Source organism: Passer montanus, unplaced genomic scaffold (genome assembly GCF_014805655.1).
Source record: "Passer montanus isolate IOZ18808 unplaced genomic scaffold, ASM1480565v1 scaffold53, whole genome shotgun sequence".
Lineage (NCBI taxonomy): Eukaryota > Metazoa > Chordata > Aves > Passeriformes > Passeridae > Passer > Passer montanus.
Genome location: NW_024370263.1, coordinates 3453025 through 3466349, shown reverse-complemented (window position 1 = coordinate 3466349; position 13325 = coordinate 3453025). Strand labels below are relative to the sequence as shown.

General features: G+C 45.1%; 1 protein-coding gene across 1 annotated transcript; it reads right to left on the bottom strand.

Moving 5' to 3' along the window:
* Positions 1–1166: 1166 nt before the first annotated feature.
* On the bottom strand, positions 1167–3887 carry XBP1 (X-box binding protein 1). Its single transcript, XM_039724717.1, has 5 exons — positions 3599–3887; positions 3420–3516; positions 3211–3342; positions 2548–2711; positions 1167–1788 (listed from the first exon to the last, which is right to left on the bottom strand). The coding sequence occupies exons 1-5, from the start codon at positions 3805–3807 to the stop codon at positions 1599–1601; spliced, it is 792 nt and encodes a 263-aa protein (XP_039580651.1). The 5' UTR covers positions 3808–3887; the 3' UTR covers positions 1167–1598.
* Positions 3888–13325: the final 9438 nt, after the last annotated feature.

Genomic DNA, 13325 nt, shown 5'->3' with positions numbered 1-13325 from the left:
CTAAATTTGTTACACTACACAGCTGTAGTCTTTAATTCTACCCACTATTTAGTGAAGGTAGAATCCTTCATTATAAGCTAGGTTACTCAAGCTGGTAATTCAAGGCAGTCCTGTCACCTTGAATGTTAGTGACAGAAAACCAGAGATGTTTCATTCTTCCCCACCCCAAGTTATTTTTGCCAAAACTGAATGCAAAATGTGAAATAGCACTGAAACCAAGAACAGCTGTGCCAACACCTGCAACAGCTCTCTTATTTTCAGTATAAAATTTCTTCTGTCTCTCAAAGTGTTTTTAATATTGTGATAAATACTGGATACTGGAGCAAATGGATGTGGACAACGAGAAGTCCTGCTGTGGTATTTGAAATGAGCTCCTGACCAGTCCATTTGATGCTTCAGTATTTCCTGTGGTAACACAGAATCTGCAAGTTTTCACACTGTGTCTGTCTCACACCCACCTCCCCTCATACTGAGATATTTGGACAGCATTACTGGCCACCAGGGTGCCACCACTGCCCTGACTTTTGAACATTCAGACTTCAAGCTTCTACCACCTATCTGCCTTACAGAGGATAAAGGTTTTGCTCTGGTAGCTTTGGCCCTCACACAAACTTGTCTACCACATCCATGCCCCCAAAAAGGGAGCTGCTGAAGCATCCAGCTGCAGACACCTTATGAGCAGTGCTCCTCAATGCATTGTGGCAGGATGAGACACAGAGGGACCCGATTTAAATTCTCCAAAGCCCAGATACTCTCCCCTCCCCACTGAGTTCTAAGGCAAAACAGGGTCAGTGAGCTGCACTGCATTTTAATTGCACCAATACAGTTAAATATTAAATGGACAAAGCAACTCTACATAGCATATGGAAAACAAGCATTTAGTGAAGCTGTAAGACTTAGAGACTATTAAGGTCTAGCCCAGCTGTCTATACATGATTTTAGTTTTTGGTTTTAAAAAGTTTAACTGGAAAACAAAACATTTTCAGGTTCACAGAGAATGAGCAAGTTATTGAGAAACAAACCTGCCTCTCTCCTAAGCCAACACTGACTGGGGGGAGCCAGGGCAGGACAGGACACCCCAGGCTTTTTCATACCATCATGCCATCTACTAGCATGGCAAATATGAGAAACGCTTTTCTGGATGGACTTGATTTTCCCCACACACACCCCAAAGGGGCATTGCTGATTTCCTGCCAGGACAGTTGTTCACAGGGAGTTAACACTACCAGGTTAGACACTGATGAGCTGGGGAAAGAGTTCCTTGGCAAAGCTGTCCTCCCACGCGTGGTCAGCGCCAAGCGGAGACGACGTGTCACTGAAGGGCGACGGGGATCCTTCATACCCAGAGTCACTACAGCCATCCAACAGGTAGCTTGGGGCTTCAAGGCTATGGCAAGAAGAAAGCAGATGAGAAAAGCCCAGTTCAGGCATGAAGCTGTCTACAGGTTCCTTCTTCACAGACACTGGGACTTCAGGGATGGCCTTGTCGTCAGATGAAGAGAGATTTTCTTTCTCAATTTTCACTAGCGTATTGGTTTGGTTGCCCACTTCAACAGGAATCTCCACTACTAGGGGTTTTGTATACACGTGATCAAACCTTATGAGTTCATTAATGGCTTCCAGCTTAGCTGATGGGGACCCCAAAGAGGGAGAGAGGGCGGTTGGTATGGAATTTGTTTCTCCAGAGATCTCTTCATCCAGCTTTTCCAGGCACGTTGACTCTGAATCAGCATATTTGAGAAACAACTCTGGGTCCAGACCGTCCAGAAAGCCCAATAGGAGATCAGACTGCAAAAGGAAAGACAGTTTTAGAAAGACAGTTTATTACTGTTACAGCCAAACACCAAATGTGGCCCCTATTAACCTCCATGCGGAAGTTACTATACACTGATGCAATCACAGCTGTTTTACCAAGAATATCATCAAACACACAGCTAAGGCAGTTACCTATCTTGCAGAAATTCACAGAATAGGCCAGGTTGGAAGGGACCACAGTAGGTCACATCTGCTCCAGCAATTTCCCTGCTCAAGCAGAGTCACAGTAGAGCACGTGGCACAGCATTGCACCAGATGGTTCTTGACTGTCTCCAGCGAGGGAGACTGCACACCCTTTTGGGCAATCTGTGCCAGGGCACAGTCATTCTTTGCCCACAGCTTTTTTTGTAAGGGTACTGGCAATTCCAGGGAATTATACACGCATTTGAGATTTACAGGCACTATCAGAAAGCTCCTTGAGATCTTGTACCCATCAAGTACAAACACCAAAGTGCCTGCTGGCTATACTGAGCACGGACCAAAACCTGGCTCAGGCAGACCTGCACATGACTAAAGCTGTGGGGACTGGGTTTTTTCATGTGGGTGTTGTTGAACTCCTGTACTCACTGGACACAGCCTAACACAGCTGTTCTGATGCACAGGTATGGCATTCCAAGATTTGGAATGAATGGAAATCACCAAATGATTTAACATCAAAATGTTACTACACTAGTCTTAAATCTACAGTATTTCCAAATTTCACGGACGATTTGTACAGGACTGGATGCTCACCTCAGAGTCTGAAGAGTCACTGCCATCAGAATCCATGTGGAAGCTGTCAGAAATGGTGACTGCTGGGCCTGCACCTGCTGCAGAGGAACACGTAGTCTGAGTGCTGCGGACTCAGCGGACCCGGTCACCAATCTGATCTCATCCACCTGGGATTCCTTCACAACCTGTGCCGAGACAAAAACTCAGTCACTGCAAATGTTCTGGCAGGCAGTACAGTACACGATCTTCAAGATCATAATTTTTCTGCAAAGGGTTCCAACACAAAATTCTCTATTTGCTTGTTCTGTAGGAACCTGAAGGTAAGGTAATTTCAAAGTTAGCTGAAGCTTCCCTACACTTTCACATTTATTTTGTTTGACACTTTTAAATGAAAGCCTGACCCTCTCCATCCCATCTGAGACATACTTACATGACTGTAACGGTTTCTATTTCACCTCTATAAGGTAGAAAACCAGAGAAAACTATCTTAAACCAGCCTGGAAGTAGTCAGCTTTCTACCGCCCACATTACCCATTTCGACTTGGCACCCGCTGAGTTTCAGGACAGCCTCCACATGGAGGACAAAGGTATTCCCGTCATATCCCTGCCCACAGCAGCGAGGTTGCTCCGGGAGCGGGGCAGCTCTGCCCAAGCGGGGGCGGGCACGCCAGCAGCGCGGCTCACCTGGAACTCGTCACCCTCCTCCTCCGTCTTCAGAGCATCTAAACCCAGGCGGCAGCGGAGCTCCTGGTTCTCCCGTGCGAGGTTACACGTCCTTTCCCGCAGGAGCTGGTTTTCCCGCAGCAGCTTCTGGTTCTGCAAAGAGCCGTGAGGCAGGGAGGCCGCTCCCTTCCTCCCGCTCCTCCAGCCCCTCATCTCCCCCCGTCTCTCACCTCCTCCTCCAGCTCCACCACCTGCTGCTCCAGCTCTGTCATCCGCGCCTTCTTCCTATCGCGGGCACTCTGGGCCGCCACGCGGTTCTTCAGCTTCCTGCGGGCACAGCGGCCGTCAGCGGGAGATCCTGTACGCACCGAGCTCAGCCGCAGCCCTCCCACCGCTGCCCCGCACTCACCTGCGCAGCGCCTTCTCCTCCGGACTCAGATGCGTGAGCCGCTGCCGCTTGCGGGCCGGCTGCGTGGTCTCCATCCCGGGGAGGCCGGGATCGGCTCCTGCCGGCAGGACAACGGACAGGTGCCGGGCAGCCGCGGTGCCGGGAGCCTCGGCCGCTTTGCCAGGGATGAGGAGCAGCCGCGGGGCCGCGGCACCGGGCAGCGCTGCCATGGCGGCACGGCAGCACAGCGGACACGCCGCCCGCGTCACCAGCGCCGCCGTCTGCGCCCCGCGCCGCCCCGCCCGGATTTCTACCATCGTGGCTCTCGCTCATTGGCTGCGAGGCGTGACGCCACGGCTGGGAGAGCTCGTGATTGGCCCGAGGCCGCGGGCAAGGGGGGAAGCGAATTGCATCAGACAAGGGCTGCGGCCGTGAGGCGTTGGCGGGGGCGGGGCCTGCGGGCGGCTCTGAGGGCAGAGCGCGGCCGGGAGGGGCCCCAGGGAACCGAGCCGAGCCGAGCCGGGCCGAGCCGAGCCGAGCCGAGCCGAGCCGAGGTTGAGCAGTTCCTTGAGGAGGCAGTGAACCGGGCCTGGCGTGGCGATCCAGCTGAAATCTCTCTCTGGTCTCCTTTCCGGAGCCGCTCTGTCACAAGTAGTCACAAGCATAATCATGGGGTACACAAGTGCCACGAATGGAGCTGTAGCAGATGCCGTGAGAATGAACTTTTTACCGTAAGAAAACTAAAAAAGCAACGAGGTTAGAGATTGATGAGTGGAAGCTGCAGGACACCGTGCAGAAATCCCTCAGGGGCGTCTCGGGCTGCTCCCGAGCGTGTGGGAGTGAAGTGAGCGCTTTGTGGTGTCTGAGCAAGGAAATCACCCCGCCGTGATTGGTGTCAGACCTGACAGACCTGGGGCTCAGACAAAAGAATAATCTGTAGGTGAAAAGCCTGGAAGTGCTCGGCCCGTGGGAATGCAGGTGCTCGGCAACCTGCGGGCAGCAGTGCAGAGCCGTGCAGGGCACGGGGGTGCTGCGGCTCTCCGAGCTTCCCCTCGGGACAGCGGCCAGCGACCCGAATGGTTATGAAATGCCGAGACTTCGGCTGCTCGCAATTATTTCTGAAAGCCATTCGTACATTGATTTTAAATTAGTCGGGATGTTAAACACCAAAGGAAAACATGAGCTTTGGAAGATCAAAGACGCTGGTGTGCTGCTTTGGCGTTACTCCAGCTCTGGAGTTCTGCCAGGCTTTCATGATACAGAGAACAAACTGCATTTGTAAGCTTGTGTTTGTTCTTTTCTTGCGCACTGCAGCATGACATTGAGCTAAGGCTGAAAGTTCATCTTTCTACTTTGACACCTTTGTGAAAAACATGGCAATTTTTCAATAAGCCTTTTAATCAGAGTGCAAAAAATTGTTTGTCTGAGTCCTGCTAAGCCCCTGAGACACTGGCCATTGGAGATACTGCTTCTCTTTTGTATGTCTCTTCTGGATTTGGACTTATGTTTCTTCTATAATTCTAATTCCCACTTTAAAGTGTTACTTTTTTCAACCAAAATGCAGATTCAGTATTAATAACTGCTTCAGATTTCGGACATCCATTTCAAGTTGCCCTTATTTGCAAGAAAAGTGTTGAACGGGGTGAACAGGGCTGCCTTACATTGCTGATTTGTAATATTTACAGCCCTACGGGGGAGATCTGATTTATCACTATATGATTTATCAGACAGATATCCATATGCCTTGGTATTATGACTGAAGAAAAATCCTAACTTTCTGTCTGCAGGTGATTTAATTTTCCTATTTAATTTTATGTGGAACCACAGCCCACGTAAAGCACGCTTCCTTTTGCAACAAACACTTGTGTTCATGAATAAACCACAGAAGTGCAGGGACATTTGTGCTAGTAGTGGTGCCTGAGCTGCTTCACAGTGATGTGTAACCAACAAAAGTGGAAGCTGCCCTTGGCACTGGTGGTGCCCATTGTCACTGAATATAATAACAGCATCCATTAGTGTTGGCAATAATAGCTAGCAAAAAAGGGCATGACACCCTGCATTCTAGTCCTGTTGAATGGTTTCAGCAGTATTAAGACAACCTCTGGGGCAGTTGCTGAGAATACATTTAGGCTCACAAATATTATGTTACTACCATTAGGATGTATAAAGTGTTTTATTAAATATATGGTCGAGTCACTGGGTAAAAAAGTGCCTAAGAAAAGGTCCATAAAGCTGGTCTTACACTGTGACACCCTTTCAGAGAGTTTTAACAAAAAGCCTTCAAGTTTAATTCTGATTTCCACTTTTTTTCCCCCCCTTCACTGTTTACACATTCCGGTCTTCGTATTTTTCTTTTTTTCAGTCATTTGATTTAATCCTGTGATCCACGTGACTCAAGAATGCTTCTCACCCTGCCTTCACCCCACTGGGGGGTTCAGCACTACCACCAAGGATGTGCCAACGAGGATACTGTTGGCTGTCCTGCCAGAAACCACATTAGTTCCTGCTAAAATAGCTTTATGTTTTATGTTCCAGGTGGCCAACCCACCAGAGGAAATAATTTTGTTTAACGAAGGTGGAGAGGCTTTACCCTTGTGTAATCTCAGATACAGAGAAAGAAATGTGTGTTGAATGTTATCTACACATGAAAAAAGGGGCAATAGGGGAGGAAAGTAAAATGGAAGGGGGGTGTAGAGAAAAGAATAGCTGAAAATCATAATCTGAGAAAGAGCTTGCTTTCCAAATATGTGTCTGAAAATACTTGGATGGTGGCCCAGGCCCCCAAGTTCTTGACAACAGCTGAAGTGTTCCCATACCTGTATCAGTAGCTGATTAAATGAGAACCTGTTTAGCAGCCTAAAACAAGGTTATTCAAAACCTGTAAACAAATTTTACTTGTTCTTAAATTTTGTCATTACACATTTGGATTCAGGAGTGCATCTTTCAAAGTTTTTGTGCTCTCAGTCTCAGGGAATATGCAGAATCTGTATCCTCTGGCTGCTGCAAGGAACTGCCACCCTGCCTGCATGCTGTTCAAAGTGACATTGGCTTTCCCTTCTCTTAGCACTGCCACAAGCAAGCCTTTCAGAAAGGTGATTTTCACTCAGCTCTCATCCCTTCTCCATTAATACTTAATAAATGATTGGGATTCTGCTTCATTAGCTTCCGTGATTGTTCCCAGGTTACCACCAGAAAAGCATGGAAAAGACACAGTGAGTTCAACTTTAAACCATGACTTTCCTAAAGTATGTGTACCTTGCATTCCAGTTCCTTGTCCTCCTGTCCTCCTGTCCTCATGTTCCACCCACATGTTACTGGTACTTCCAACACCCCAGAATTTCAAGGAAGAGTGAGGTAGGTCTGCCTGATTTCCATTTTATATCTTGGTCGTGGGCCAAAGGCATGGGCTAGAGAGCCTTACCTTGGTCTCTTTATGGTCCAGTCCTCTGACCTAGCTGATTGTGGTGAGGGAGAGACCCCATCACACCTGTACCTGAAGTGACTCCTGTTACACCTCTTCCAATTCCTTCAGGCCTTCTTGCTGGAGTTCTCTCTGTATTTTGCCCATAACACTGCAGGCAGCATCAGTTGGCTCAGGCAGCCCCGGTCCCGTGACAGAGATGTCTCACATGCCCCTGTTGTGGGGTTATCTGCTTCCTCATGCAATGGAGTTGGTTCTGCCATCTCCACACTCAATGAAGTCTTGCTTCTGATTCACAAAAGAAGTCTGAGTTAACTCAGGCAAAGCTATCAGTGTTTCTGGAACAAAAATATTCTGCAAGTTGACTAGAAATTAGGCCTTTTATAAGGCTTTTCTTCAGGAAAAGAGGGTCTCCCTTCAGTGCTACAGGAGTTCCCAACAGCCACAGGCACTGAGGTTTGCCTTGGGGCTTCTTTGGGCAGTTCAGTTCCATTGCCCACATACAAAGAGGTTGTGCCCTATTCCAGGATTAATTTTAGCTTAGCAGCAATAAATTTCAATGCAGTACCTTGTGAAAAAAAAAAAGATTAGGAGCACACTGCCCAAAAGAGAGATACATGTATAGCAACTGATTAATTTAATTTTTAGAAAATATGAACCTCCATTGTGGCCTTCTTCTGTAGTGATCTCTGCATCACAGATTGTTTGGCAACAAAATCATCTCATGTTTCACAGCCTCTATAATTTTGTGTGTTAATTTCTTCTGCCATTGTTACAGAATACAAGATGGCAGATTTTTCTTAAAAAAAAGTCTTTTCTTTCTAAAAAAAAGTCTAATGATATATTGTCTTTTTGAGTGATAACAGTAAATTTGAGATCAAGCAATCTCTATAAAAGGCTCACAATGTTCCTTGCATCTCCATAGTGGGTTTTTCCCCCTGAATTTCACTTGCATTGTAATTCCAATTTGCTTCATTTTTAGACTCCTCTGAAACTCACGAATTCACTGGTCTCAGGCAAGACCAGAATTAACAAATGTATATAATTTTGCAGCAGTGGCATTTTTTTGCCAATTCACTAATTTTTCCAGAAAACTGACGTGCTTATTAAACAATAGAGGTCCCAGTGTAGAGACAGCTTCCTAAACCCCCTCACACTGTCAAGGAATGCTGATATAAAGGGAAAATCCATCCACTTACAAGGACATGGCAGTATTTTGAGATAAAGATCTCTTGATTTGATTCTTTCTGTCAGACAGAAAAGGAAATTTCTCTTGCACATTCAGAGCTTGGAGCAAACCCACTGATGGGAATTTAAAAGAAGACAAGATATCCACACCACAGCAAAGAGAAAGGCTGGCAACCCTGTTCCCATTTCTGGAAGAGTGAAAAGTTACTGGAAAACTCTGCAAACATTAGTCATGTAAACAGATCTTTATACATAGGCACTGGATGCCCTTGGGGAGGTTTATGCCGTCTGCCAGTCCCTGAGAGAGTCCAGCTGGGAATCAAACAGCATTGGTCACTTAGCCAGGAAAATGGGCTCAGGGCAGGTAATCTGTTTGGAGGGCAGCCCTGATCTCTGCAGGAACCCCACAGGTCAGGAGGAGGTTGTAGTTGTCATTGTTTTGCTTAGTTGTTGTGGCCTTTGCTTCCAACCAGCTTGGCCCATCCCCTTCCCACACCATTCCTCCATTGCTCTATTGATTCTGCTTCCATTGCATGGATTCCCTTTCTTTTGAAAGGTCCAGCTGTTGGCACCTCTGGTGCTTTGCTGTGGTTTGATTATAGTACCTATTCCCATGTGTAGTCCTACTTCATCTCTTTGGCTTTTCTCTTTCTAGCTTGGTCCCAAGCACAGTGTTCCCCTGCAGGGTTCTCTCCTGCTGGCAGGAAAATGTGGGCCAGAGAGTTGTGCAGAGTGCGCAGGATTTGGAGGTTCTGGGGATGCCACAGGAGCTGTGCACAGAGAGGTGTTGTGCCCACCTGTATACACTGATGCACAAGGACACATTAGAGGTGGTAGTCACAAGCAAAAGAAAAAAGGCAAAGGTCCTACACTGATTTGAGATGATGCAGCAAGTGAATTTTTTGGGGTGGTTCTGCAAAATGTGCTTGGGCAGTACAGGAGAGACTGAAGTTGCTGCTGTGCTGTCCCAGGGAACCAACAATGCTGTTCTGGGTTTTGTGCCAGTGTCTCACATGTTGAGCAAGCTCTCTGAGGAAAACACTTAACTTGAAATCCCACATACCTAAAAGCTCCTGTTCCAGTAAGTTTTTTTGTTTGCACATCCTGGTTCAGAACTGGAACCTCTTCTTGGAAAATACCCAGGGAGGTAAACAACCACGCTTAGGAAAACTTGATGGCTACTTCCTGTTGGCAGAAGCCATCTCTTCTTTGGAGTACTGCCAGCATTTAAAAGGAAAAACCTTTTCTTGTTTCTTAGACCTTCCCTAGGCTTTGAAATTATTTTAGAAGTCCAGAGCCCCTGAGAGTCCTGGAAGCTTTCTCATTTTGTAATTTTGAATTTATTTCCTTATATTCTTCCATTTGAGTGCCCTTTTGTATGCAGAACCCTGTCTCCAGCTGTCATGTGACCCTGTATGAGAAGAGGAAATTATTAGGAAATGTCAAGTTGGGAATCAGTTCTGTTTCAGCATAAGTTCAGCAGGACCCAGAATGTGTGGGACACTGTCAGAATCATCCATCTCCTGCCTCCTACATTTTTGATTTGTTGACTCCACAGAGGGCACAGGGTAGCAGCTGGTGTTCAGAGAGGGACAAGTCTATTATGGTTTGTCTCTGGTATCCTCACAGATTTGCTCTGTTAGCACTGACTTTAATGATAACTCTTATGTAAACAGGCTGGGACGGCTAAAGCCCTTAATCTACTAATTAAATAGTGCCAGTCAGATTTTTTAACTTAGGTGAGTCTTTAATATAATAGATGACCTAAGATGAAATAGAGTAAATAGTTTCTTAAGTCACTGTCACATGAACAAATCCATTGTTAATGTAGGAATTCCTTCATTTTAGCCAGTAACATTTTAAGAGTGGGGGTTTTTTTTATGCTTTTGGTACTCAGAAGCAGTGAAATCTGTTTTTTGGCTTTAGCATAGAGTTCTTCATATTGCAATTAGTATTAGGAGCTGATACATCATACACTTTAACCATGTGCTGCAAATTTATTCTGCAATGTTTAAATATTGTTCATTTTCTATTATTGCTTGAAGTAGGGCTTCACAAACAGCAACTTGTACCCTACATTTATTCCAGAAACACTAATAACCATGTTGAATTAAATACAGAAGTGTCAATATCTAGATTGCATATAAATATGTTATAGGGTGTGTTATTTATATTTAATTTAATTGGTGGCTTCTTCAATATTATGAATGAGGAAACTGCTAAGCATTGACCTAATGACCACATGAAATTAACACTAGTCTGGGATTAGTGCAACTAACTGAAAATGAGTAGATGTGATACAGAGCAATCTCAGGAACACAGTGAAAGACATTGCTATGGATGCATTTGAGGGTCTTTCTTGCAGAATGGATACTGAGAATCTTGGAAAATATAGCTCCAAATTTTTTCCAAATCCATTCTGTTCCTGCCACCCCTTGCAGAGATTTTAGATGATCAAAAAGTATATAGAAATAATTTCCTAAGTTTGTTTCTTGGAATTATTTTTTTCTTCTTTTGGTAACATGATCTGCTGCGCCTGCCTGGTGAGGAGTCTGAAGGAAAGCACCAAGCATGGCTGTATTGTCATGCAACTCTTATTTGTACTTGTACTGTGTATTGGGCAATACTTTGCAAACAGAAAGGACCAAATTTATCTAAATAAGGCTATTTTCAGTATAAGCTACATAATTCAGTCTTACAGACCTGATTCATTATTATTTTTTCCCTTCAGTAGACAATTACATGTACAGAGAGGTGAAAGATTCCCCAATCACCGTTTCCCCTTCTTACAGATTTAAAAGACTACATGTTGTTTAAAAGATTGGAAACCTTAACTATTCAAATATTAACTAATAATTTTGTTCACAAAAATTGTTAGAATCAAAGTTGTTATGGCCAGTCAGTTGGTTATTTTGCATTGCTTTGATGCTGATTTACTTGGGTAAATTGTGTTTCCAAACCTTAAATAGCAAGAGGCAAAGCCACTTTGCACATTTTTTTCTTAGTACAACCATCCACTCACTTTTCTTTTTGTTCTTTAATTAAGCTAACAACCCACAACGGTTTATTACTTTAATTTAGAATAATCAATGATAACGACGAAAGCATCACTTCCACAAATACAGAAAAAATGTTGTCCGTTACCATGGGCTTTCAAAGTGCAACAGTAAGGTTTGCCTGCAGATGCTGGATGAAGATGAAGGTGAAGGTGAAGGTGAAGATGAAGATGAAGATGAAGATGAAGATGAAGATGAAGATGAAGATGAAGATGAAGATGAAGATGAAGATGAAGATGAAGATGAAGATGAAGATGAAGATGAAGGTGAAGGTGAAGATGAAGATGATGTGAGGCAGTGGGAGATGCTGTTAACCCCTGCGCTGCTGCCGGCTCCCTCCAGCCCCGCTGTGGCTCTCGGGGGTCACCTGCTGGTGGCCGTGCCGCGCTGCAGGAGCTGCGGCCGCTCCTTCAGCGCTCGGGTGTGTCCGAGCAAAGATCCAAGTCAGCCCTAAAACTCTCTGCTGTGCAATTCTGTCTCAGAGAAAAAGGGCAGGCGTGAACATGTCCTTGAATTTACTGGGAAAAGGACAGCGCTTGTTCCTATTGCTTATTAAGAAGTACACCAATATAATTTACTTAGGAAATAAGCTCTGCAGAGCACGATGTTAAAACTTATAGGGAATGTGGGCAGTAGTCCGAGTTATCAGTTCCTGAAAACTGACTGGGTGTGTGAATGAGTTACCCAGGCCTTTTATCCTTCCTACAGACAGCTGGTCTGCTCTAAGGAAATTGTTTTGAGCTTTTTCTATAATGTTCATCACATTTATTATGTGATTTTGTGTACATATTGTGCATGTATTATGTGGCTACTTCACTAATTTTGTTTTCTCTCAAGAGCAGAGGGAGGAGGGTTCTATAATATCCATTTCTTTGCAAGGGAAATTAGATGTAGGAAGTTCAGTGTCAAAAGCATCCTCTAGTGTTAATTGCCTGCTTCTGAGATGGAATTATAGAATTGTTTATGTTGGAAAAGATCTGTAAGACAGTTGAGTCCAACCATTCCTCCAGCACTGCTAAACCGCTAAGCCGTGTCCCCAAGTGCCACATCCACGTGTCTTTAAAATCCCCCAGGGGGATGGTGACTCCACCTCTATCCATGGCCCCCCTGATCCAACGCTTGACAATTCTTTCCATGCAGAAATGTTCCCTAATGTCCAATCTAAGCCTCCCCTGGTGAAACATGAGGGTTTTTTCCTCTGCTTCTGTCACTTGTTACTTGAAAGAAGAGACTGAGTGCCTAGAGAATGCTTTCTCAGACCATTTGGCATTGCACATAATTTAGTTTTGCTCAAATCACAGCTCTCACTGTCCTCAGCTTTAGTTATAAATGCTTGAGACTTCTGTGTTCAGACCCTGGGCCTCAGTTTGTCATTCAGGGGAAAAAAAAAGAAAACATATCTGAAGTATTATGGCATAACTGAATTGTGAACTGTATACTGCCAGCTGGGCAGGATGCCAATTAGAAATATTCGATGCTTTAATGATAGACAGTCCATTCTCTTCCTGTAACTTCCTGCTTGGATTTCTGCCCAAGTCGAGGGAACTTGGTGACCTGAGACCTAGTGCCTCATGTCACTCCTCAGTATTTGACTGTGAGGCCAAGGCAATTTTGCTGTGTCTGTAGTCCAAGTGGAATGGATCAGATCTTCAGCAACTCTTATTTTGGGCATAGGATGGGTCCACTTGCTGTACAGAGCCCCATTCACATCTTTTTCCATGGGTAGTTTCCAGACAGTTTAAGCTGTTCCTAGGTTGACTGTGATGTAGGAAACCATGTGTTGACTGAGCATCACCCATTCACCTCATGGGAGAAGGAAAATCAAGTAGAGGTAGTTTGCACTAAGGGATTAAAATGCTTCTATTTAGTACACTGGATGCCATGCATTTCTGAAATTGTACTGAAACATACCTGTAATCAAACATTTGCACCTGTTGACCACATCTAAATTTGTGTAGGGCACCACAGTGATGTCCCTTCCAGCTCCCTTTCTAAACATGAAACAGTTTTGTGGCCTTTGATCCACTGTACTGTAGTCTTAGGTGGGCATTTTGTGGCTTACTGTAGGAGCCCAGTGTATGGT

Excerpts from the sequence above, each read along its gene's own strand:
- XBP1 (XM_039724717.1), bottom strand. The coding sequence starts at position 3,807 with ATGGCAGCGCTGCCCGGTGCCGCGGCCCCGCGGCTGCTCCTCATCCCT. Across the intron at positions 2,712-3,210 it reads AGGAGGGTGACGAGTTCCAG|GTTGTGAAGGAATCCCAGGT; the intron begins GTGAGCCGCGCT and ends GTCTCGGCACAG. Across the intron at positions 1,789-2,547 it reads GTGACTCTTCAGACTCTGAG|TCTGATCTCCTATTGGGCTT; the intron begins GTGAGCATCCAG and ends TTCCTTTTGCAG.